This window comes from Protobothrops mucrosquamatus, unplaced genomic scaffold, assembly GCF_001527695.2.
Source record: "Protobothrops mucrosquamatus isolate PMUCROS unplaced genomic scaffold, P.Mucros_1.0 scaffold1129, whole genome shotgun sequence".
NCBI classification, from domain to species: Eukaryota; Metazoa; Chordata; class Lepidosauria; order Squamata; family Viperidae; genus Protobothrops; species Protobothrops mucrosquamatus.
The window spans coordinates 183169-210418 of NW_015387347.1; the positions used below are offsets into that span (position 1 = coordinate 183169).

General features: G+C 38.8%; 1 protein-coding gene across 1 annotated transcript in view; it reads left to right on the plus strand.

Moving 5' to 3' along the window:
- The window catches only part of TMEM38B (transmembrane protein 38B), a 37206-nt gene extending 19267 nt beyond the window's left edge, over positions 1–17939 (plus strand). The window contains exons 4-6 of the mRNA XM_015820433.1: positions 1941–2028; positions 14275–14392; positions 15883–17939. Coding sequence (XP_015675919.1) covers positions 1941–2028; positions 14275–14392; positions 15883–16095 — 419 coding nt within the window. The 3' untranslated portion in view covers positions 16096–17939. The remainder of the gene's footprint in view (positions 1–1940; positions 2029–14274; positions 14393–15882) is intronic.
- The last annotated feature ends 9311 nt before the right edge of the window (positions 17940–27250 follow it).

Sequence of the window (27250 nt, forward strand, 5' to 3'; positions counted from 1 at the left end):
GGCTTCTCAGCCCTCTGAAAATGGCTAATTAGAAATAAATTCCCTTTATAGGAAGCATCAACATGTCCAGAGATGCAGTCTTAGTTTTATGGTGCTATTTCATAGCCTTTTGATAAAATCTGCTGCAATGGTTAACATTGCTGACCTATAGTAACAAGTTTTCTCTATCTCAAATCCAGCTTTACAGTTTGCTCCCCCCCCCAAATTGTCTTATTTTCCTTTCAGTTAATGGTGGATAGTTTCCTTATGTCTTCTAATTTGATTAAATCCCTTTTCTTAATTTTCTTTTTATCTTTTTCATATACATTTTAATTCACATCTAGATCTGAATATAAATAAATTGAAGAACTTAAAGCCACGAGCCTTTTCACATATCTGGTGTTATGCCTTTGTGTTTAATGTTCAGCAGAAAGTTCTGCCTAGTAAATGTGTGTAAAATTAACTTGTATGTGAGGATACTACATGTGTTAAGCTATTTTTTTTTAAAGTAAATTTTGGTTGCTTTAAAACAATTGCAACAAAAAAGCGAGCATAGCATATAAATGAAGGTATAATTAAAATAATATATAGCATTGTGTGTATGTGTGTATGTGTGTATGTGTGTGTGTTTATGGCCTCTGATGTCAAGTATACAAGCATCTTTCCAAAAACAGTCCTTCTTACACAATCTGGGCACACTAGATTCAAAGTTCTTCAGTAATAGATGCATTTTACATCTATCCATTTCTGACTTCCTTAGAGGAACTGAGGATAGTTCTCCAAATACTATATCTGCTAAAGCAGTGGTTCTCAACCTTTTTAATGCCGTGACCCCAACCGGTCGTAAGTCGAGGACTAAACCGGTCGTAAGTCGAGGACTAAATCGGTCGTAAGTTGAGGACTAAACCGGTTGTAAGTCGAGGACTACCCAACCTGTCGTAAGTCGAGGACTTTCCCTGCCCGGGAGCGCCACGCATGCGTGGTTCCACCCCCTGCGCCGGCCGAGGCGTAGCTGGCAAGCGGCAGAGACGGAGCAGGCCGACCACCAGCTGGCCCAGCCCAAGGGAGGTAAGGCACCCGCCGGAAAAAAATGGCGGACAAAAAAAATGGCAGACAAAAAAAATGGCGGACAGCCTTGCTTGGCGACCCCAATGAAATGGTCGATCGACCCCAAATGGGGTCCCGACCCACAGGTTGAGAACCACTGTGCTAAAGCTTCCTGTCTGAAGCAATTTCTACTCATTACTGTGTTCTCTAACCAAATGGGGCCATGTAGGATTAGGATACAGGCCAGCCTGGTAGTTGCATTTGGTAAGCTGATCACAAGGAGGATTTATACTGTATTGGGTGCAAAATTGGGCTGGATGGATTGTTTTTGTACTGGGAAGTCCCAATTTTTTTCCCATTGAAAACGAAATCTGGGAAAGAAAAGGGTGATGATGGTGTCCATTGGGAATGGGCTCCATGACATAAAATAGCCTGTTGACCTGTTTTGCCTATTGGATTATAACAGGGTTGAGAAAAATTCAGTCCTTCTGCAGCCTCCTTTCAAGTTCTTATTTTTTGCACATTGGTCTCATGTTATAACCAATTAGTTCTCCTCATTTGCACCAAGTGAGATATAGCCCTGTCTAATTTTAAAGTTTACTGATTTCTTACAGTATAAGGCCATTACAGATTCTAGACTTCAGAGTAAAGCTGCTGCTTCCATTTTTTTTTCTAACAAAGATTAAACCTTTCCATCTCAAAATAGGATTCTTTCTAAAGAGTCTCAATTTGAGGATCCAATTTCAATAACTGTAAAATAGGTCATTTCATTTCTTCCTATAACTTAAAGGGCCCTATCTTGTGCCTCTGAAAGTAATGTGATGGATTTGCAGTTGTCCTCACTAGAAGTGGGATTGAGTGTCTAAGATCTTTTGAACCAATTTAAGCATGTAATAATTTGTATTGAATTACAGGAGCTGGTGGCGGTCTAATATCCAACTTTGAACAGTTGGTGAGAGGTGTATGGAAGCCTGAAACTAATGAACTGCTGAAGATGTCATAGTAAGTCAGTGAAAAGCACATAACAATTGGCAGTTCTGGGGACATTTTTTTTTCAATTGGAAGATCTGTAAAAGTAGCTCTTCAGTTAATGTAACTTTAAGCAATACTATAAAATGATTTATTTCTAAATTCTTTCCCTTTGAGAGGATATTTCTCCACACTAATTTGGTATCTGAAAAACCTTTAAGCACATGACACTGGAACTTGGCATATTGCAGAACACTGTTATGTCCTTATAATTGCAGAAATTGAATAGTGGTGGGGCCAGATAACTCCAGGAATCTCAGGGACATAAACTGTGGGGTTTTTTTGGGGGAGCGTGTATAATTGAATTCTATTAATTCATTTAGCGACAATGAGACTATAATATGAGACTATAGAAATGTGCTCCTTTCTTTATTTACTAAATCAAAATCTCGCTGTCATATAAACAAACTGCAACTGGCAACCTAGCAGAATTCTGCATTTACTGGAAAATGGGCAAATTGGCACTGTCAGATAATTATCCCCAAAGTCTTTGTGCTGCTCCTCAAACAGATGAATAATGATAACCAAATACTTCGGCCCAGTTCTTGAATTAAGTGAATGTCTTATAATGCATTCTTTAGGTTGTATATTGTGGAGAGCGTTGATGCTGGCAAATACATTTTCCCTAGAATATAACAACCTTTTGGTTCTCATCCTGCTAACCAGATGCCTCTGAAAAGACCTGTCCTTCAAGTATTCTTCTACTCCAGGAATATCAAATCTTGGCTGGGGAATTCTGAGAGTTGAAGTCCACAAGTCTTAAAGTTGTCAAAGTTGGACACCCCTGCTTTATCTCTTTTTAAAGTCATCCAAATTAATGGTTCTTCCCACATCTTGTGGACATACATTTCTCAGAATTATGTGGTGTGTAAAGTGTCTCCGTTCATCTGTTTTAAATCTTCCAAATTAACTTTTTGGATTGTGGTACTGCTGTTTTAAGAGAGGAAAATAATTTCTCCCTGTCCATTTTTTCCACACTATGCATAACTAAACCTCAAATACATCCCTCTTCGGTCATCTTTTTACAAATCGAGGACTAACAAACCCTTTTACAGAAGAGAAGTGATATGGGTCCCCTAATTTTGATAGTATTCCTTTTCACCTTTTCCAGCTTAATTGTATCATTTTTCTTTGTGGTGATAGAACTGTACCCAGATGAGCAGTGCATGCTGTAGATGTTTTTTCTAGTGAAATGTAGAAAGCTTAGGTTCCAGCCATGTGCAGGTGAATTTAGGGTTGGGGTTTTTTGTTTTTTTTTGCCCCAGCATGCTTCGTTTTACAATTATGCAAATGAAAGTGCATTTGCCATTTAGCTAACCATTTCCCCAGTTTAATGAAATCCTTCTGGAACTTTTTATAGACACTCTTGTATTTTACCACTCTGAATGGTTTAGTATCGCCCACAAATTTAGACAGCTCACCCTAAATCAAGAACTGTTCTGAATAAGTTAAAAACTCAAATCTTTGAGAGACTCAGTTTATTATCCTCCATTTAGAAATGTGTCCATTTTATTGTATCCTTTGCTCTTCTAAAACCAGTTTTTAAAAAGGCAGCAACTATTGACAAGTAATTTTTGTGAAAAACCTTTTGAAAATCTAAGTGTTGACAGGTCACTTCCATCCTGTTGAAAAAAGCAGGATATATCTTTGCCAATTCTTTAACAAGGCTTGTTCCTCCATATTATAGGTTGTTCATTTTTTTTAAAAAAAAACAACTGTACCCATTTTCAGAAAATAGATGTTAAACTAATTGGCCTATAATCTGCAGGATGTCCTCTTATCTGATCCTTTACACATAATCGCTCAAATTTTATATTTTGAGTTTTTAATTAGCTCTCATCATTATGCAATGTAACCTCTCAAATTGTTCTATAATATTTTCTCTTCTTACTGCAGTTCAGATATTTGGTTGCTTTCTCCTTGAAAAAAGTCAGTCCAGACTCAGGTATCTATCTGCCCTTTAACCTCTGTGCTTGCTTGATTATTTCCTATTATATTTGTCCACTTGGCTGGCATATTCATTTCTTTTAGAATGTGCAGGTCATTGAATTTGCTAGTTTCTGCTATGCTTTTTTTTTTTTTTGCTAAAATTTAGCGGCTTCTGTTCAAGCATCTGTAAACACAGAGACAAAGAATTCATTCAGCTTCTTGGTAATTACCATGTCCTCTCTGAGGATATATTTCCTTCCTTTATCATTTAATGTTTGACTGCCTTCCTAGTTTTGTTTTGTTTCTGCTTCAGATACATCTAAAGATCATCTTATTTTCCCCCCTTCCCTTTTTTTGTCATATACCTTTTAAATGCTTCCTCTTCTTTCTCCTTATCTCATTGCACATTTTCTGTCTGTTCCAAGCCAATGGAATGTTAGATGAAGTTATGTAAAGGTTTGAACTTGTCTGTCCATCCACCTGTCCACAGCATAACTCTCCAGAAGATGAACAGAATGGGTTAAAATGTGCTATGGTGAAAAAAAAAATTATAGCAGAAGAAAAAAATGTGCTTGAAAACGAGCTGGATCCAGCTAGAGATGTGGAGAAATACATCCCAGGAAAAAAAAAATCCTACTTGGAAATTGGGTAGCTGCTTCTTCTTGGTCATGTAACCCAGAACTGAAACTCTACAGTCCATCCCAAAGCAAACATACATAGAAATATGCAATATTGCAATCCAAGAACAGCAGAAACACACACACACACACACACACACCATCTTGTAACATGGAATAAATAATAGACACTTTCTATGGCCACTGCTGGTGAAGAAGTTAGAAAGAATTCCAGAAGCCAGTCTTTGCATGTTTCTCCTATCAATTTCTCCTTGTTTCCTTTCCTTGCCTCTAAATTTTCATAGCTTCATGCATACTGCTAGAAAGGCTGGCCTCTTTCTACACTTGGCTGACATATTTTTATTCTGCGGAAGACTTTCTAGATTTCTGGTTTTCTAGTTTTTTGAGATTATGGAGAAATGTGGCTTTCTTAATTTTTTTCCTTCTAGTTTCATTTTTGAGAGGTTCCCCCCTTTTGTAATCAAAGGTAACTCTGTTTGAGCCTGCTGGCGGTTTCCCATTTTGTTTGTATTTAAATATACATTAGCATTACGGTTATTGTATCTTCTTATTTCTGCAACAATTATATCTTGCAGCAGATCATGGTTGCTACTTAGGATTAAGACTAGGGTTGTTTCTCCTTGGTCAGTTCTGAGGTCGGTTGTTCTAGGACAGAATTATTTAGGATATATAGAAATCATGACTTGAAAATGTAGCCAGTCTGTGTGAAGGAATTCATCATTATTACAAGAATGTCTCTTTTGCATGCTTCCCTGATTTATTTAAATATCTCAAAATTGTCCTTAATATTTTGATACCATACCTATGAATCTATCCCTAGATCTAATTTACACTTGAGATCAGAGAATTGCTGGAATAGTTCACTGAATGTTTTTTTTCCTCAGGAATATTATGTCCAAGGAACAAGTATAAAACTATAGTTAGAAAATCATCACTATGAATTTGTTTTAACATTGCCTACTTTGCTAAGGGGAGAAGATGCAATTACTTTCACCAAAAGTATTTATACAACTACTACTTTAACGTTTTAAGACTATAAAAATCAGTCCAGCACTGATTACAATAATAAGAATATTGTAGATACCTATGACATTTAAAGCAGAGAGCTCAGCTATGAAGCAATCCTGCTTGAATATGAATTTCTGTGGGCAAAATCCAGATAGAGCCTGCTACGAGTAGACCCACTCTCTATATTGAGCTTGCCTTTTAGTTATCTTCCACCACAACTATACTGCTCCAATTGTCTTAAAGACAATTCCATTTTCATCAAAGCCTGGGGACAAGAATGCAGTGCTATTAAGTGCACTGATATTCTCAGAAAGTAGTAGGAAAGAAGTCGTAGGCCGGATGTAGTCTTGATACATACAAGATGGTTTAGGGATTATAGTAGTGACTAATCTAGGAATAGATGGTTAGCGTTTTAACCAAGTTACACTCATCCTAAGGGGATCAAATGTGCGGTTCTTTTTCTGCTGGAGGGGCAGTGTTTCTTTTTTAGCCACAGCTGCTGTTCTTTATCAGTTGGCAGAACCAGTGACAAGTGCCTTTCATTTTCTGTGATACACTGATACAGAGCCAATTTCATCTGGTAGGTAAAAGTACTGGATTAGAAGCTGTGAGACTGTGAATTCTAATTCTGCCCTAGGCATAGCCTGGTGATTTTCAGTCCTAGAAGAAAGTACTAGCAAGTCACTTTTGAAAATGCTGCCAAGAAAAGTGCAGGGGCTTGTCATCAGGAATCAGAGTTGACTTGATGGATCATAACAGGAATAAGTGATTAGTATCAGATCCTGATTAGGAAATAGGATTAAACCGCAGTTGCTAATTCAGTTATTATTGAGAATGTGGTTCTTTTATTTCTTGTCCGTTCTAGGGAATTCTCAAAGCAGCTAACAAAATGAAAACAAAGTATAAAATGTTAAAAGCTTAAAATATTAATATTAATATAGTTAACTTTATATTTCATTAGTATCAGTTTAATGTTTTAACACATGGAGAAAGAGTTGTATCTTTACAAATGTTCTTTTTCTGAACACCGAGAGAGTGAGGGCCCAACACAATTCCACAAAAAAGCTCTACAAGAGAAGTACTACATACCATCTGCTGTGTACCAGGTCTCTCAGAAGAGGTGCATCTTCAGAAAGACCTCCCTTGAAGAGCTAAAGGACTGACTAAGATCACAGTGGGAGAGATTGGCCTTGAGCTGTTTACCACTTGAAAGGTTAATACTGTAGCAACTTCTTAAATTTTGCTTGGTAAACAAGTGTGAAAAATCCAGATCTTTCAGTAGAGACATTAAGTATCCCCCCCCCTCTTTTTTTGCATTAATAATCCCTGGTAGAAGCATCAAAGCTATCATCTGAGTGCAAAGTGGAAGCAAGATCTTAAGCCTAGTCTTAAGGTTTATGAAATCAATCCTCATCTTTGAACAGGTTTTTCCGTAGACTGCTTTTGGAGTTTAGCGTTAAGTTTTTCCTATATGTCAATGATTTCTTTTCAAGGGATGTTGGCAGAGAGTCTTCAAGGAAAAGATTATTGGAACAATACAGTCTCCTTTTTGACCCATCTTACGTATGGAGAGCATGGAGAGCATTTTTGCAAAAGGATCTTAATCTTTCATATTAGTGAAATATATGAATATGTAAGTTTCACTTTGGAGAAAGAATTGCAATGGGAGGGAAAGATGATCTGTCCTTCGATTCCGAACACCTTGCTTTTTAGTAGTCCGGCTTTATCTTTGCCATCCATGAACATCCTGCTTTGTAGGAAGAAGTAGGATGGAGATGGAGAAGGTCCAACTTCAGAACAATATTAAGAATAATTGAGAGTAAGACTTTACAGAATAAGCTAAGAGGAACTTGGCAGCGGAGTTCAGCAGGGAAATTTAAGAAGGGGAATCTTTAATCTCAAATCTCTTTTCCTTCTAAGTTGACAGCGGGTGCTTAGCTAACTTCAGAAGAGAGCAAGGAAAGAAAACCGTTCCTATTTGGTGAATGCCTTAATAAACAGAAGTGAAGACGAATGCCTGTGGTTTATGGGCATGACCTAGAATGCTTGCGTCAAGTTTTGTGTATTGCCTTGAAATAAAAATTGGCATATATTTGCAGCAAGTGCAAGAGCATAATTTCATTTGAAGAAAATGTATGAAGATTTGAGCAATGAATTGCCATTTTTTAGCTTATAACTTACCATTATTTCTCCCTGCTAATCCATTTCGGGAACCGATTGCACTGTCAAGAGCAGCTACAACTATACCAGCAGGACTCTGAAGCTCTAGGAAGAGGATTCAAAAACGGGGCACCCCGCAGATGTTTTCATACTTTAAGTCTATGAAAAAAAACCAGAAAAGGGAAAAAAAAGAATACTGCAGGAGTATGAATAGCGTTGGAAATTATGCAGATGGGAGCCATCTGGTTACTGGTACCATGGTCTGAATTATCTGGATGATGGATTGCTGGCACAAAACGGATTGCATCTCACCAAAACCCTTTACTATAGACCTCCAATAAAGATTTGAAGGGAATGGGAATGCTGCCATGATGGGACCTATTAAACCACTCGGTGAAATGTAATTGAGAACATAAAAGTTAACGTCCTTTGTACATTAATGCTCAGAGTGTGGAAGATACACAAGACGAACATAATTCTTACTCTAGGAAATGTGATTTCATAGGTATAAGACTGCCGGTGGGGATGAGTACCAGGATTGTAGTACAGTCCTTGTGATTGAAGGACACAATTTGATCAAAGAAACTGAAGCAACAGAAAGGAAGGAGGCGTTAAAAGTATCTACTCCTACTTAGAAATTTAAAAAGAACTTGATGATGCAGATACTCTTGACTTATGACGTGAATTTCTGTCGCTAAAAAAAGTGGTTGTTAATTGAGTCTCATCCAATTTTATGACCTTTTTTGGCCATGGTTGTTAAGTGAATCACTGCCATTTAGTGAATCGTGCAGTCATTAAGCAAATTCAGCTTCCCCCATTGACTTTGCTTGTCAGGAGCTGGCTGGGAAGATTGCAAATGGCGACCACATGACCCTGGGACACGGCAACCATCGTAAATACAGGCCAGTTGCCAAGTGCCCAAATTTTGTTCGTGTGACCATGGGGATGCTGCCATGGTTGTAAGTGTGAGGACTGGTTGTAAGTTATTTTTTTCAGTGCTGTTGTAACTTCGAAAGGTTGCTAAACAAACGGTTGTGTATTGAGGATTAAGAGAGACTGGCCCAGTCACCCAGCTGGCTAATAAATAAATAATTAAGAAAAGTCTGAACGATTCCTTATTTGACTCATGTATAAGAGGTTCTTGTAGAGAATTGTGAAGAATTGGGTAGAGAAGTAGAACAATCCCATTGAGGAAAAGTAGAATCCCATTGAGGAAAAATTTATTGGGATCTTGGAATCCTAGTGGACGGTCACTTAAATATGAGCCAGCAGTGTGCTGCAGCTGCCAAAAAAGCCAATGCAGTCCTAGGCTGCATTAACAAAGGGATAGAATAAAGATCGTGTGAAGTGTTGATACCACTCTATAATGCCTTAGTAATACTACACATGGAATACGGCATCCAGTTTTGGTCACCACAATGTAATAAAGATGTTGAGACTCTAGAAAGAGCGCAGAGAAGAGCAACAAAGATGATTAGGAGACTGGAATCTAAAAAAGAATGGTTGCTGGAATTGGGTATGAAAAGAAGGACTAAGGGTGACATGATAGCAATGTTCCAATATCTAAGGGGTTGCCACAAAGAAGAGGGAATCAACTTATTCTCCAAAGCACCTGAAGCCAGGACGAGAAGCAATGGATGGAAACAAATCAAGGAGAGAAGCAACATAGAACTAAGGAGAAATTTCCTGACAGTTAGAATAATTAATCAGTGGAACAACCTGCCTCTAGAAGTTGTGGATGCTCCAACACTGGAAGTTCTTAAGAAGAGATTGAACAACCATTTTTCTGAAATGGTATAGGGCAGAGGTCCCCAACCCTTTGGGCAATAGGGACCGGTTACATGGAGAGAGGTTTTTCCGTGCACCGGAAGGGATATGATTTTGTGTGCTGCCTGCATCCTGCAGATGGGGCTTTACTTGTTTGTGCGGCCTGGTTGCTGGCATGCTGTGGCCCGCTACCGGTCCATGGACCGGGGGTTGGGGACCCCTGGTATAGAGCTTCCTGCCTGAGCAGGGGGTTGGACTAGAAGGCTTTCATGGTCCCTTCCAATTCTGTCATTCTCTATTCTGTGAATTCACTTTGAATGAGTATAAATCTTCAGGGCCAGATAAATTGCAACCTAAAGTACTGAAGGAATTTGCTGATGGACTGGACAAACCCCTTTATGCATTATCATTAAGAAACTGGAGAATGGGTGAAATGCCAGCTGATAGGAGAAGAGGAAATATTTTCCGTTAATATCTTCAAAAGAAGAAAAAGCATCCAGTGATCTACATACTAGTTGGCCCAGACCATACTTTATTTTTATATTGGGTAACCATCTTAAATGAGAGAATGCCGTATACATTTGGCATGACAATTAACTGGATCAATATAGCCGGCTTGGGAATTTTACTTGAAGCCTGCTTATCAATGCTTCCTCATCAACCTAGAATATCAAGTGAGAAGCCGCGAGGTTTCACCATTGGGCCTTATATTCTTTGTTATTATTAATGACTTGGATAAAGGGGTGGAAGGAAAGCTAATCAGTTCTGTGGGCAATCCAAAACTGGATAGGATGACTCATGCTTCGGAAATAAAATTAATGATGAGCTGAGTTAGAGAAATGGGAAGAAAATAAGAACATGATATGTAAGAAGTGCATTCACAGCTGCTTTGCTCTGCTTTCCTCCAGTTTGATGTTGATGTAAAACTACACCGCACTCAGAGAATGTCCTTTATTGGCATTTGGGACAGGGCATGCTGTGCTGCTGTCTGCAGACTTTGTATGTGAGATGGCATGTAGTGAGGAAGTGGATCCCCAGGAGGGAGGGGGTGCATTCCAGGAGAGCAACAGGCAACTCATCTCAGATACCCTATATGAGAGAAAGAAGGTGAAGACAGCCCTTCCCGAAGAGTATACTGTGTATGCAGGTAGTAGAGTCCTCAGTCTGGCAAGGTCTTTTGTCTATAGGTGTGCAACAATAAAGAACTCAACTTGGAAGAATTACCACATCATCATTATTGGTTTTTGGCCTGATAAAATGTAAGATGCTATAAGAGCTATGATTCATGGTTTCCCCTGACTGAAATTGGAAAAATTCACATTCAGTTGCCATTCAGAAAGCGAATCGGAGTGGCGTGGTAAGGTCTGAATACTCTGTCCAATCAAGTTGTTTTTTCTCCCCAAAGGACTAATGATCCATCACCCTAACAACTGCTCCCTTAATTGCAACATAATAGTTACTTGGATTTGTGCAGTCCGGAAGCACAGCCCATATGGAGTTCAAGAAAGGGATTCTGATATACATGAGAGATATTGGGCATATCTACACAGTTTCTCCAGAACAGATTGTTAATCTGCCAACTAGCTGATCTAGTGATTGTCAACGCTGCTAACATTGGATGTTTTGCATTGACAACAGGTGGAAATGTAGCCATCTTTTTCCCTTTTTGCTTTTAGAGTTAGATGATGATGGGAGGGGGGGATTTGAATGAGAGTCTAGCTAGACATAACAACACTAAGCTTAGTGTGAGAATCAAGGTTATTGAGCCCAGAGCTGATAAAGATTGGCGGGCTGGAGAACTGGAGAGGAAGCTCGTGTTTCAAGCTAATTGGGGAATGTGATTTATGACTGTTAATTGGAGGAGGGAATTGTGCTTTGATACTATGTGCCCAGGGGAGGGGAATTCAGTTTTTGGCTTTGATTATGCTGTGCTGATGTTATGCTACTCGAATAAAAGATTCTTTAAGGTAAACAATGCCTCAAAGTTCTTTTGAAGAGTTTCATCTGTCGGAACCATGACAATGATCATTAGATTTCATTTATTCTCCATAGCACCTGAGGGCAGGACAAGAAGCACATCAGAGGTAGATTCCACATTCTGGAAATAAGGAGTAATTTCCTAACAGTGAGAACAATTAATCAATGGAATAGCTTGCCTCCTAGAGTTGTGGGCGTTCCATCATTGAAAGTTTTCAAGAAAAAATTAGACAGTCATTTGTCCAGGATGATGTAAGGACTACTGCCTTGGGCAGGTTATTGGACTGAAACAGGGTCTAAGAAGGGTGGTGATCCAAGAACTTGATCTGAAACGAAGTTCAGTGAAGAAGGATTGAAGAATCTGGATTGAATGTACAGCCTTGAGAAGACTGAGGGGAAAATATAATCATAGTCATTTATTTTACTTTATTCTATTGAATTCCAGATCTCAGTGATTCTGAGCAGCTTACAATTAAAAGAAAAATTTCAAGTAAAGGAAAAAGAAACTACAGCTGACTGGAGGACCAATTCTATAATGGATTTAAGTCACAGGAAGGCATATTTTAATGGAAGGTTAATAGAACAATTTGACAGTAGAAGCTGTTACCCCCAGAGAAATGGTGGACTCCCTTTCTTTGGATGAGAGGCAGGAGAGCCAGTGGTCACAGATACTTGATTTTCAATTCTTGTTCAGAGCTGGGAGTTGGATTCAGTGGCTAAATGGCTCCTAACATTTACAGGAGTGATATTAATGTGCTGTGAGAAACCCATTCCTAGCACACAGGGCATACTGCTTGAGTTGCAGCATCCAGCTTGGCCTCGCAGAAGCTAAATCGGGAACGTTAAATTGCTTCCACTTTTATTTCTGCCATAGGAAGTCAGAGCTGTAACTGGCCAGCCGGCCATGGCCTACTGCTGGAAGAGGTAAATGAACTCACGGTGGGCATTTTAAGGTCCCTTTGCCCTGCCTGTCTGACTTCCTGACGAGCTTTTTTGTGGGAATGATTATTTTGAAAACAAGGCTGTGACTTCCAGTGTGATAAAAGCAACGGGGGCATTGAAGCACTTAGGCACCCCGCTTCCATAGCACTATCCTTGGTAATAAAGAATGACAAGAGAGAAACGGAGAAATTCAAGCAGATTTGTTGCCAGAAATAGGCTTTGCTCAGGTAGAGGAAGAAAAGAGGAAGACAGTACGCTTGGGCGTATGAGCTAAATCCTTCAGCTATTATGAACATTATAATTTCCGTCAGTTTAATTCACCACAGATGTGTTGGGTTTTTTTTTTCTGTTTTAAAAATATATGCTGGCCAAGAAAAAGCAGCTTTAAATATTTACAAGCAGCAATGCAAAGCTGATGAAAAGAGAAATATTTATCAAAAGCTCATTTTGTTACGATGTTATGGACTCGAGACATTGTTTTATGGATTTTCTTTTTTGTTGACGGGGGGGTGTCTTACTTGCAATATTGGTATGCGTGTATGTGCTGTTTGACGTACGTGGCTCAGAGTTGCAATTATGTGAATCGGGCAGGTATATACTGTAATTCTAATCAACACAACAAATTTAATAGGCTTTTAAAAAGGATTTTACCTTGTGCAGATGCAGAACACAGCAATTTAGTGCTGATTTAAATGTAATTCTAAACCGGGGTAGTCAACCTTGGCTCTTTTATGACTCATGGACATCAACTCCCAGAATTCCTGAGCCAGCATGGCTGGCTCAGGAATTCTGAGAGTTGAAGTCCATGAGTCATAAAAGAGCCAAGGTTGACTACCCCTGTTCTAAACCATAGATATGAGCTTTGTTGTTTAAGATGGTTCAGAGCCACAGAACCTAGCATGGTTCAACAAAGGTTGGGGCTGCTGGATTTAGTTCCCTATTCCTGCTCCAAAGCATGGCATGATTAAGTAAATTGAAACCAAACTCAATACCACATACAATCATTGAGACAGATCACACACTTCTGATGTAAAAAATGTCTAGGATATCTCAGCAAATGTGTCCTCTTGTATGTTGTATGATATCTTTTTCTAGTTCCTACATATCTGGAAAACCTGATTAGCACCACAAGAAGCAAGTTTTTCAGCATATCTGCTTCCAAGTTTATATTTAAACTTCTTTATCACCTTATCTTAATCTACAAGAGAAAATTCCATAAATAAGTTGTTTTATCATTCCTTTGGGATTTTTCTACTGTTTCTATTTTTAATTTGTTTTTAATTATTAATTTTAATTTTATCCAATTGATTTGCCACTTTAAGTGTGTTCTATTGCCTGGAGTAGTATAGAAGTCTCACAAGTATGCATATTATCTACCGTAATACTCTATATATTAATAGAGGGTTTAAAAAAAACCTGAAGAGAAATTAAAACAACTCCAGCGTATTATTAGAAGAGAAGTCCATGTGAATTTCATTTTTTCTTTTTTATTTCTTAATAGTATAGCATAAGAGAACCAAGATTCTTAGATGGCAATACCGTATCTTCTTGGGCATAAGTATTATTGAGATCAGTTGGGCTTAACTCCTTGCTGCATTAAAAATTCAACAAACATATTTTGAATTGCCAGCCAGCTAATGAGCATTGGTCCCTATAAACAAGTTAACCGATTAAATGTCTGAAGGAAGCCCTGTTAATGAGCCTTGGTGTTAACAGCAATGATGAGTGAATATGTATTTTGAGAATAGAGAATTGAAAAATACACCTTGCCTTTTGTATGTTCCTTTTTTCCCCCCAGTCCTGTGAAAGTAAGTTTGATGGGAGCAGTGCTCTTCACAATGCAGTGCAACTTTTATCTTCCAATAACAAAGCACAATCTCATGTTACTTTACACCCTCTTTTTGGTGATCACAAAGGTAAGTTTTTCTGGTTTATGGTTTCTGTGGATGTGTGTTCAACATATTTTTATTGTGTTACAATAATAACATCTATTAGGTACATTCATATGGCAGATACAATAGTTTGAACATTAAATAATAATACTTATATGATCCCTTCTAGCTTTGATTATGTATGTCAGCCTTTTTCAGTCCAGTACTCTCCAGATGTGTTGAACTCTAGCTGTCATCATTCCGGTTTATATATATACTGCTCAAAAAAATAAAGGGAACATTTTAACATGGAACTGAAGGAGTTTGCGTTCCCTTTATTTTTTTGAGCAGTATATATATATTCATATTCCACATCTGTCTTCTATTAGGACCTAAAGAATAAAAGGGAAACCAGTCAGGAACGTGTGAGAAAATCATCACTTCCATAACCTTAATTTGAGACAATTTCGCATTCCAGGGAGTGATTCACATCTGTATTGTATGATTATTGCACAGTATTTCTGTTCACTGCCAAGCCAACTATATTTTCTCCTAATGACAATTCATGGGATTGCTCATATCTTGGCTTAGTATTTATCAGCACAACTGGGATCCCAGTGACAATATCTGCTAAGGATTTGGCTGGCTTTTCAGTATGTATGAACAATGCCCGTCTGTAAATGTACTTTACTTTTCTATTGGGCCATAATGATTGACCACTTGATCACAAGCCAAGCTTGGACAGAACCCATTTAATCCATATTTCCTTTTGCCAGAATCAGTCCCCCCCCCCTTACAGTTATTTATCTTCTTTTCCTTGGGAAGGCAGAACTAATAGGCAAAATCCTCCCTGGGAAGAAAAACCGTCAATACCAGAATGTATCTTTAGCATCCCTGCCTCTTCATTCATTCCACCAGCTCAACAGAACGTTGGAAAGAAATTATGTCAAGGGATTCAGAACTCTGCCTATCAGCAGGGTAAATTTTGGAAAACCAGACAGAATGGGCCCCAATTTGGGATGGAGGAAGAAACTGGCAAAAGAAAGATGACATTTGAAAAGGACCTGGATGTGTTTGAGATCTCAGGGAAAATTATTCCAGACTTAATTTGCCCAATGAATCTCTAGGAGAGAGCCAAGTCGGGCAGTGGCTCAGAATGTTGCTGACTGCTTTAATCTAAACCTTTCTTTGGTCTGTTTCCTAATCAAGTGATCCAGAGTGGAATGTATTCAGTGTGCTTTCCCGTGTGCACATACCTCCCCCCCAAATACAAGTGCAACACAAGGGGAGAGCAAAGACACACAACCGCACTCATTACTTTGTCACACAGGAGAAAATATAGTCTCCTCCTGTGGTTAGTGCTGCTAAAAAGATTGGAAAGAATTCTAGAACTGTGCTTTCCCCACCTTGTTTATTAAAAGCAGACTGCTGAATTTCAAGAAAAGTGGGGTAAAAATTCAGAAAGGTATTATTTAGGCTGAGTTTATCCAGTTTTAGTTGCAGAGCTGAGGTACTTACTATGTGTTTTCTTGCAGATAAATATGATGATGACGGGATGCACTACTTCTCCATTTGCTTCCCTGGAGGAACCAATGGCTCGCCTCTTCTTTGGCCAGAAGCCAACTGGTTCACAAGCCATGGATGAGATCAAAGGACCCTTAAATGGCATCTCCTCAGCCTGTGACTGTCTTCTTGATGGAGAGAAGAGTGAGGCAGTCCAAAAGACACAGGCAAAGAAAACTCAATGAGAACCTCAAAAGTGCTAAGGACAGCCAAAATGGCTTGTTTGTGTGTGCCGATAAAAATGTAATATTTCTCTTTCCCGATGATGTGAAATGACTATTGTGCATGAGGTAATTTCTGTGACAAGAAGATTGCTGCACTGGTCCTTCAGAGAAGTTTTCAGGCCAAACAGCAGTTCAGTGAATCTCTTATATTGTCCATGAACTGCTCTTATTGTTTACTGCAGCAGTTCCCATCCTGCTGTCATTTGGACATTTTAGGATGACAGCTCCTATGCTTTCTAACCACCACAGCCCTAAGGGTGCCAGATTAGAGAAAGCTGCCCTACGGCTCTGTGTAGCTTCTGAAGTTGGTTATGTTTTTTAAACTAAAATTCATAATTGAATAAGATGCATCATGTCAGGTTTTTTTTCTAATTAAATTTATTCAGTTTAGATGGCTGACCATCTCACTATAGTGACTGGGAAGCTAACCACATTTAAAATCAAAATACAAAAGACATAAAGCATCATAGAACATCGAAGAATGATAAAGATACTGTGATCAAATACTGTGAGTTTACTCATTTTTATTGTGTTTTTTATTTAAGAAAATAATGCCTAACTTAAAAAATTGTCAAAGTATTTTCTCTCTCTTTTTTCATAGTGGAAATACATAAGAACCAGATTTTAGAGTATGGTTCTTCCAAAGTTGGGCACTTTTAAACAGCAATGGGAGAGGTTTCACCATATGTATGTTTGGTCTGTATATTTCTTATTGCTTTCTTATGACTGAACTGATATTTTCTTGACAAAAATATGTTCTTTCGATCTTTCAATTTACAAATATTTTTATTTAGGGTTTGTGGGATGTATACTTTTTCTGATATTGATACTTCTTAATTTTAGATATACTAATGACCTGATTCTTAAGTGTTCACACTTGGCTCGCATCACAAGCTAATTTATATATTTTTCCACCAATTTTTCATATTAAATTTTAAGATTTTTGGACATTAAATGATTTGTAAATACATCTGCTGTACTTTTTGCAGGACAATGAAATTTTTTGAGACCAAGATTCTTATGTAATGTAACTTTGAGACACTCTTTATGCATAATTTTGAAAACGAGAGTATTATTTGGAATCTTATCTGAGATTTAAAAAGACAAGACAGGGATTGTAGCTTACCTGCCAGGAAGGTTGGTGGGAATTGCAGGGAAATCTCCTTTTCCCTAATCACCTAAAAGCCTATAATGCACAGACAGTGGCCTACCCTCGTCTCAATCAAAGTGCCTCCATTTCTTTGGTTGATATTGTTCACAAGCATTTTGAGGCTAACATTTGTAATCTGTCTTTTATAAACTACTAAAAATCTTTTATCCAGATCAAAAATGAAGCAGAAAACAGATTTTTTTTAAAAAAAAGAATAACTATTTGTCATATCATTTAGGGCAGTTTTCGTTCTAACTCTTCTATTGCTGAAGATTAGAACAAAAGTGTCCAAAAAGTGTTTTAAAATGTCCTTGTAGCATTATTTTGAACTTGGAAAATACTTGAGTCGGACACCAGCAGCCAATGTGCTTCAGATGTTTATGAGAGGATTTTTTAATGCATGCTGGTAAAATCACTGATGTCTTTTGTATGATTGGGCTGAACAAATGTCCTGATGTTTTTTAGTCCAGGATTTTTTGTGTGAAATGCCTTTGCTACTCTTGTCAACATCTCACAGTAATTACAGTGCAGGCTTTATAGCACACATTAATGTGAAAATGTATTTAAAATTACTGTAAGATACTTAGTTAGAAGATGGTATGCCTTGCATTTGAATTCAGCATTTTAAAAACCTGCTATTAAACAATGGAAACAATTTGGCTCTTAGTGTGCTAATAATATGATCAGCAAATACATGGACATGAAAAGTTTAGTAGCTTACACATTCTGCTTCTTCACCCAGAAAAGCTTATGTTCTTTCTCTACAGGACCTGAAGCACATTTTGTCCCATTTAAAATATTTGCATTTGCTTATTTTTAATTGAAATGGCAATTAAACTTTGATAAAGCTAGTCAAATTTGGATCTGTTTTATACATGGATGAGAGACTAACAGGGCTTGTAACGGGCTGTGTGAATAATCTAGAGAGACAGGAGGAAGAGCTACAACTTGGACAACAGTATTTTAATATGTTTGGTTTTGGTTTCCTGGCCTACTTTGTAGGGCCATTGATCCAGGTAAGCTTTGGTAAGTCATTTTGTCTTGCTGCCAGAAAAAAAATTAACCTACATGGATATTTCCCTGAAGTCACCAGGAGCTGAAGGAAGAGTTTAGCTACCATTTTTTGCATAGCACATTTCAGCTAGCCTAGACTATGAGAAGTATGGGACTGAATTCTCTTTGAATTTGACCCGTTTGATTGCTCTGAACATTTATTCAGCACCCAATGATGCATTGGTAAAACCAGAAGGGCTGCCATCTAACCACAAGGCATCTGTTTTAAATGTGGAATAAGAATGCTATCAGGGAGAAAGATTTCTGCTATGCCTTCTCCAGTTCTGGTCTCTCAGCATTGATGGGGAAGTCAACATTGAGATCCATCACTAAACATGTGGTTAATCCCTGGAATCTGAAGAAGGCAAAAGATCTATATTCTGCCCCATATTTTTATGTTTTTGACATTGACCCCTGCATTAAGTAATCTTTTTTTCATAATTTCATGCATGAGTGAAGCTCATCTTAACAGACGGATATTAAGAACAAGCTAAATGATATTACTTAAATGGTCTCTTTCCAACTTCTAAACAACAGATGCTAGATTAAGAATTCTGGGTTTATAGTAAGCAAGGAAGAAACATAGATAATTTGGGGTCTTTGGCGACCCCCGTTTTTCCATGAGATTTCCAATTTTCCATTTCATTTCAAAATCGCCTTGTGTATAATGGAAACAGTACTTGATATTTAGCACTGTTTGCATCAACATTTTATAGGCCACTTTTTACTTTGCCCGTCATAATTGGTATCATTTTGCTAAATAATTGGATGAAAGCCTAATCCAGGCACAGTAGAGCGATTTTAAAGACCAGAGATCTATTTATCCCTGGATTACTTATTTTTTTAAATACGGTAAAAGGCCATGAGGCAATTATACATGTCAATAGATATTGAATAAAAAGCAAAGGGAAAGGCAGTTTTGAGTGCTCATTTTTTATTTCAGAAGTTTAACATCTTGTCCATGCAATGTTTCTCTGCCTTTAGGCAACTACATTTTTTTCCCTCCTGCTAGTGTAAGAAATCATGGTCTTGGGAGTGAGAAAAGAGGGCCTTTGATTGGAACAACCAATCTCAGTGAGCTTGAATACCAGGGCAGAAACTTTGAACTGTTGTGAGTGTCCTGAGGGAAGAAAAAAGATTATTTTTAAAGAGTAATGCTCACATCAGTCTGTTGAACTGAACAGCTGGGATGCTGTAGTTTGTGCTTCACTTGTGTCAGGCTGTTTTTCCTTCATTCCTAGCACTATAGTATTAAACTACCTTTTTTTAAATCTCTCTCCATTTATGAGGCAGCCACTTAAGCACTTCTCTTTGCTCTTTTGGGGTCAGCTGTGAGTCTTAAACCTGAGATCAGGGGTATCCAACCTTGGCAACTTAAAGACTTATGGACTTTCAACTCCCAGAATTCGTCAGCCAGTATGGGGAATTATGAGAGTTGAAGTCCACAAGCTTAAATTTGCCAAGGTGGGACACTCCTGCCTTAGATATAAGCATATATATTTTTGCTTTCATACTTTTTTAAAAGAATAAGTGTTTCAATCCGACTGCCTTATTCCTTATTTATGCCACCGTCAGTACTTTTGTGAAGCTGACTGAGGCAGCAGACTTTTAAGAAGGAGTACACTTGCTTATTGTGTGTTTTAACAAAACATTTCACTGTTGTAAAGCTGCCATTTCCATCAAAATCTCTCAGACCATCTTTGTTTTCAAAATATTGCATGGCTCATGTCAAGCAGTCAAAGGGCTTCATACAGGTCTGCAAGCCCATCCATCTGTTCCCCTTCACTATATGAGATGTAAAATACCAGCTTCTGAGAAGTGGAGAGTGGTTATTTGCCAGGTGAAATATGGGTTTGTTTTAGCTGATTACCCAGTTTTTGCAGAGCTGGACCTAATATGAAATAATAATTCCTTCCCCCTGAAGGAATTCCCCCAATGTGGAATTTTCTTTACACAAGTACACAAAGAAGCAATTCCTATTACATTCTTTTACTCTTTAACATCTTTTTAACCAAGTAATCACATGGGGAGATCCATTTTGGTGTAGTTAAAGGCAACCCAGGACTGTAGGAAGCAGGCAAGGGGAAATCACTTCTGAAAGTTGCCAAGAAAACTGTCCCATAACAACATCATGAGTGACTCAAAATGCATATACATAGATACAATTGTACAGTAATGAACTGACAATATTTCCTTCACTAGGTTCTCTGGAGCACATTCTCTACTCACTTGGGTTTCACCGCTCATGGATAGCGTAAGACAGTATTTCTCAACTTTGGCAACTCTTAAGTGGACTTAACATATTTAAAATTCTGGGAGCTGAAGTCCACACGTTTTAGAGCTGTCAAGGTTGACAAACAGTGGGGTAGGATAAGGGTGAAAGTGTTAGATTAGGAGAAATATATCCAAGGTTTTGAAAGAAGCAGAGCTGTACTTCTGGGCTACACCTGACAATATAGCAGTTATTGCTGGCTTAGGTATTCAAGGGTTTTGGAGTGCATGAGTGATATCCACTTGTTTGGATGCAGGCTGAAAAGCAGGTTGCACTTTACAAGATGGCAACCTTCCAGTGATTCAAACTACAGCCCTGTATGGCCTTTTTGCTGCTTTTATGCTTTTGATGTTTTTACTCCAACTCCAATATTGTTTATATTCTTCCAGATTTAGGATAAAGACGTGTTACTGTTTTAAAATTCAGGTAATTCTCACTTAACCACCACAATTGAGCCCAGAATTCCATCCTCATTACGGTTGTTAAGCAGGCCATCACATGACCCAAGTCAATTTTACAATGGCCATAAAGTGAGTCACCATGAGGAAATTACCATTCTTCTTCAATCTGGTACAAAGTGTTATTTGGTGTGCTAAAATCTTGCCTTGTTTAGTCACAGTTGAGTGATGCCATGTGGGATAATTGCTGGATCTTTCTTTGCTTGGTTGGAGTAAGTGTATGTGAAGTAGCGTTCGCAGCGAAGATGAGAAGAATATGCACCCCAAAAATCAAAGAATGAGAATAGAGCTGGAAGGGATCTTGGAGGTCTAGTCCAATCCCCTGCTGAAGCAGGAGACCCTATACCAGTGGTTCTCAACCTTTTTAATGCCGTGACCCCAAACGGTCATAAGTCGTGGACTAAGCGCCGCACATGCGTGGTTCCGCCCCCTGCGCTGGCCGAGGCGTAGCTGGCAAGCGGCAGAGACGGAGCAGGCCGACCACCAGCTGGCCCAGCCCAAGGGAGGTAAGGCACCCGCCGGAAAAGGGAAAAAAAATGGCAGACATCCTTGCTTGGCGACCCCCATGAAATGGTCGATCGACCCCAAATGGGGACCCGACCCACAGGTTGAGAACCACTGCCCTATACCATTTGAGACAAGTAACTGTCCACTCTCTTCTTAAAAACCTCTAGTGATGAAGAACCCACAACTTCTGAAGGAAAAACTATTCCACTGGTTAATTGTTCTCACTGTTAGGAAGTTTCTCCATAATTCCAAGTTGCTTTTCTCCTTGATTAGTTTCCATCCATTGTTTCTTGTCCTGCCCTCTGGTGCTTTAGAAAATAAGTTGACCCCCTCTTCTTTGTGGAAGCCCCTCAAATACTGGAATACTGCTATCATGTCACCCCTAGTCCTTTTTTTCCTCTAGATTGGCCATACCCAATTCCTGCAACCACTCTTCATATGTTTTTGTCTCCAGGCCTTTAATCATTCAGATTTTTTTTTTACTGATCTGGGAACAGCATCTGATAGGCCAACAAAAAAAGTGGGGGAAGGATGGTGGTTCTTCAGTTGCCAGTAATTCAAAGATTTCTTTCCCAATAAACATAAAGGAAGCTCAGGCCTCCAAAACCTCTTGGAAGATTTCTACATCTCATGTTTCAAGGCCTTGGATTGATGGAAACCTGAAGTGTCTCCCCTACACTCCAGCTACCTATCTTTTGAGGCTAGCTAGGCTGCCAAAGCTGGCAATGCCACTTATCAGCATGCCTGCCCCAACCACAACTATAAAAAGTGAAGGGGCAGCTTGAGAATGCCTTTATTGCCTATTCTACTCATGTAAATTTTCATTCATGAGACTGCCTTGTAGTGTTTAGCCTCATAAGCAAACTATTTAGAGCGTTTCTTTCTCCCTTTTTTTGTTTTTCCAGCATGTGTTTGTAAGCCCATATGGACCTGCTGAGGATCCAGCTGGAAGATTGGCCTCGCCTGCTGGATAGCTCCTGGCACATTCCTTCACACATTATCTCTCTAGGAAGGCTTTGGAATGAGGCAGGAGGATTAAAAGAAAAAAGATGGGAGGGGGAGGTCATTGGCATGCCTTGGATTAAAGCGCTCCTGTAATTTATCTAGGATGCTGATTTTAGGGATTAAAGTGGTGCTCATCCTGCCCTGCTTTTCAGTTTATTCTTTTAAGTCTTCAGTTTAGAGAGTCCAGTCACACTTTACATTAAATGTGTGATTACTTCCAGTACACTGAGGAATCCTTTTAAAATAGAACCAGTGGCAAAGAAAAAGAAAAATCAGGATCAAAGGCATTGACATTATATTGCAATTTAAGAATACATTAACCATATGCAAACCCATCCTCATTTTTTCCCCCCCTCACTTTTTAGGGTGTAATATGGATCCTTTTTTTTTTTTTTAGGTGTGAAGTGTTAAGCCACTAAATAGCTTTTAAAAACATAGACAGGAATTTATTTTTGCAATTAAATGGATAGTGTATCAGGAAGTAACTGAAACTCTATTTTAAAGCAATAACTCCTTTAATAATATATTTAAATGTATGGTTACAGTCCATACAATTTTTGTTTAAATGTGTGGGGTTTTGTTTTTGTTTTTTACAAAAATACCCTAAGCATGAGAAAAGTATGGTTTAACTTTGTTTGCTCAGAGTTAAACAAGACAAAGGTAGCAGAGAGGCGGCAAGCTATGTTAAATAAAACAATTTTAACAAATTTCAAGGAAATTTTTTTCTAAGTTATATAGTCAGGCAAGTCTTTTAAACTATCACGGGAAAACACTGGAAGAAAAAAGGTTTAAAATTACATTGGCAAGAAAAATAAAATCCTTTAATATGAACATTGGCCCAATTATTTCTTTATCATGTCCCTGAGGTTTTTGTCACGCAACAGCTGAAGCAAACAAACAAATCAACTAACCTGGTTCTCAAACCATTTTCAAGTAAAATCTGAGTCAAGTAATTCCCCTTCCTCTCAATTACCATTATCCAAATCATTTTAAAGACATAGGAAGTCATTTGAAATATTATTCCTGCACACTGCCTGTCCTAGATAACAGTGCACAGGAGCTGGAACTGTCTACCCATCATTCTTTCAGATTTTATAAATGGATAATCTTATAAGCATTATATAAAGACTGGTGCAGGGATGGATGACAATCAGAAAATTCCCAGGCTTTATGAGAATGGAAAGTTAAAAAAAATAATCCAGAAGGTGGCAATGGCAAACAGTTTCTGTATCATGCTCAGCAAACTGCATGAATATGTCCACGTTAAGTCACCAGGCACTGAGCATCACTTGAAGGTGACTTTATTTTACTCTTATTATGATCAGCTGGGAATAAAACAGTTCAGTAGCATAATGGAATAGCTTCTGGCGAGGCAAGAGTTCAGGAAAGCCCCAAACAGCTGGATTCTCACAGAGGCAATGTGGATGGATGCCAGCATGATGTCAAGTAGTTACAATAGTTACAATTCTCATACCAAATCAAATTTAATTGGATTGTATTCTCTTTGTATACAAAAACATGTTGATTTTTTTAAAAAAGGTTTTATACGCTGCTCTTATATGGGATTCCCTCATTCTATGAAAGAGATGGGAGTCCCACAGAATCTTAACCAAAGCATAAAATCAAGTTCATTTCTGCTTATCTGAGCAGTTTTCAAATAAATAGGTCCTCTCATACATTTGCTACATTCCATTAGTATACCTTCCTTAAGGGAAGTGATCTGTAGGTTTTGCTGGCATGTCTGCAGACTAAGGAGTAGGGCAGCCAATGGAGGGTGTGGGCTCACCAGGAGGGAGGCCTCCGATAGGCTGCTGCCCCACTTACTCCTTAGCTCCACCCTTTGCCCTAGGACAGGGGTAGGCAACCTTGGCTCAGGAATTCTGGGAGTTGAAGTCCACGAGTCATAAAAGAGCCAAGGTTGCCTACCCCTGCCCTAGGAGCTTGGATGAGGCCTTGAACCTGGCAATCTGTTGCTCACATATTTACTGGCCGCATTTACGTTGCATTTGATTCATGGGCCATAATTTGCAAATTCCTGATTTATGTCAACATTGGGCAGCCATATTTGCAGTGGCTAGAATATCTGAACAATTTTCAAATCCACTGCAGCATATAATTTGGTCTCTCATGCTGATAGTCTTTTTTGATAAGTCTTTTTGATAGTCTTCTGCTGATAATCAACAGAGGAGGGGGGATAAGACACCATCTATCCCCAATTTACAATGCAGTCCTTTTGGCTATTCCAAGAAGATTCTACACCTCTGATTCAGGTGACCCTGAGGTCACAGATAAAAAGGAACGGCAACACTCCTTTGGACAAACAAAAAGACTATATGTCTGTGAAGATTCTCAGTCATCCAGGTCATAGTTGTATCAAAAGTGGTTTTTGTTTTTGAAAAGGCAACTGGACTGATTTTTTTGAGGAAGACTTTTCACTTCCTATCCTGGAAGCTTCATCAGTTATATTGGATGGTGTGGGAGATGGACAGTTATTGCCAGTTGAGATTAGTCATGGGGGGGGGAAATGATAGGGCAGTGGTGGCGAACCTAGAGCACGGGTGCCAGAGGCGGCACTCAGAGCCCTCTCTGTGGGCACGTGCGCCGTTGCCCCAGTCCTAGGCCTTCAGCTGGGCTTTATAAAATCTTTTCGCTTTAGCCCTCCGCCACCGTGTGCAAAAAAAAAAAAAGGTTCGATCAGTCAATTTCAACTTCTCGTGGGGAAAAAAAAGATCTTGCAAAGTTGGGATTGATTGACTGAACTTTTTAGTCCCACCCAGTCTACTGTTATCACTGCAGCCACACCCAGCCAATGGGCCACGCCCACCCAATTGGCCACACCCAGCCAATGGGCCACACCCACCCGGCACTCGACGATGCATAAGTGGGTTTTGAGTTGCAGTTTGGGCACTCAGTCTCTAAAAGTTTCGCCATCACTGTGATAGGGTCTGACAGGATAAGGGAGGATAGCAAGGTTGTGTTGTTATTTTTTTGCAGTCAACTGGTCTTAACACTCTCTGAGAGTCATTGTGGTTACTTGGGGTTTTATCTTTGAATTCAGGGTCACCTGAATCAGAGGTGTGGAATCTTCTTGGAATAGCCTGGACTTAAACTCCCAGAATTCCCCAGCCCATAGGTTGACTAGAGAATTCTGGAAGTTGAAATCGAGACATCTTAAAGTTGCTAAGACTGAAAAACACAGCTGTAAAGAATACAAGCATGCATGTTCAGAAAAAATCTTTCTATGGATTTCTGTTAACATTGTATCGAGATTCCAGGGGTGTATGTGGGTTGGAGAGGGGGGGTTTTAAAAAATCAAGATGGCAGCCGTGACAGCATCAAAGACCTGCTTCTTTTTAATATTCACCACACGTAATGCACAATCAAAATGGGTCAGGGCTTTCCATGGTTGCAGGAACCATCTTGACCTTTTTGACCCACATCCCCTGCAGACAGCCCTGTTCCTATCAGGGGAGATTTCATATCAGCAGCAGCTTGGTTAATCTCTTGGGAGCATTAAAATAACAGCAAACTAATCAGCAATGCTCCTTTAGCACCTTTCCTAAAATCACAGCACTGTTTCCCTGCAATATCATATTGCCAAAAAGTTTTATTTTCCATCCACTAGGAATTAAAAGATTGGATCCTTCCCACCTCTTCCCTTTGTTTAATCTCAAGTTTTGGAAAAATAGTGGCTGAAAACTTAGGACACTGTGTAAGACTTTCTTTTCCAGCATTTGAAGTCTACTTAATTCTGGAGATGTCCAGAACTTTCTAACATATCAACAGACCATTCTGTTTGAGAATGAATCTTCTTTTCTGAAATTAAGCCAACCTTATGGCTGCAACATTAGAGTCACACTAATCAATGGTAAATACCAGCTTAGGTTAATTTGTAAAATTTAGTAAACTATCTAAGAATTAGGATATCTATCTCTGAGATAGCCAATTGTTTAAGACTGAAGGACAAACTTGGAATATGATAGCATGTCTTCAGCACTTTTACAAAATGGCTTCTATGGGGAAGACGACTTGCCCAGAGTGTCTTAATTGTCAGTCAGTTACAAAACAACCAGAAAGCATACTGGTAAGCTTGTTTATAGATTTCTTTTGTGTGCACACTGATAGTAAGACTATTTTGTATGTGAGGGAGATGTAAAATGCAATACAGTACTTTTAGAATAAATAACTTTGCATGGTTGCTAATCTCAGCAAGCTGAATACAGGCAATCTTTTTATATCCCACGAAACAAGAACATTGGAGAATTACACTTGCAGGATTCAACTCTCTGCCACAGGGCCCTTCAAGACTCAGAAACATTTTAAGAGATTAAAAGATTTCTGGGAAAGAAAAAGGGCATCTGGGTATTAATTACATTTACATCTGGCAAGAATACTTTTTCAGATCAGAGTGTTTCTTCACTTGGGATCAGAAAGCCCATGGCAGACAAGTCAGATGAGAACCACTCTGATCCATCACTTTCGGAAATAAAATTCCAATTCTCTGAGGTCCACTTTCTCTTTCAGAATGAGACTCCACTCTCCTTCTTTTGCAGGGCAATGCCCTTTTTAATAAAAAAAAAAACAGGCTTGAAGAGAAATCTTTATTTAGTCCTCCTATGTTTGGAAATGTGTGCGGCTCTGGCTTTTCACGGAGAAAAATAAAAGAAGCAT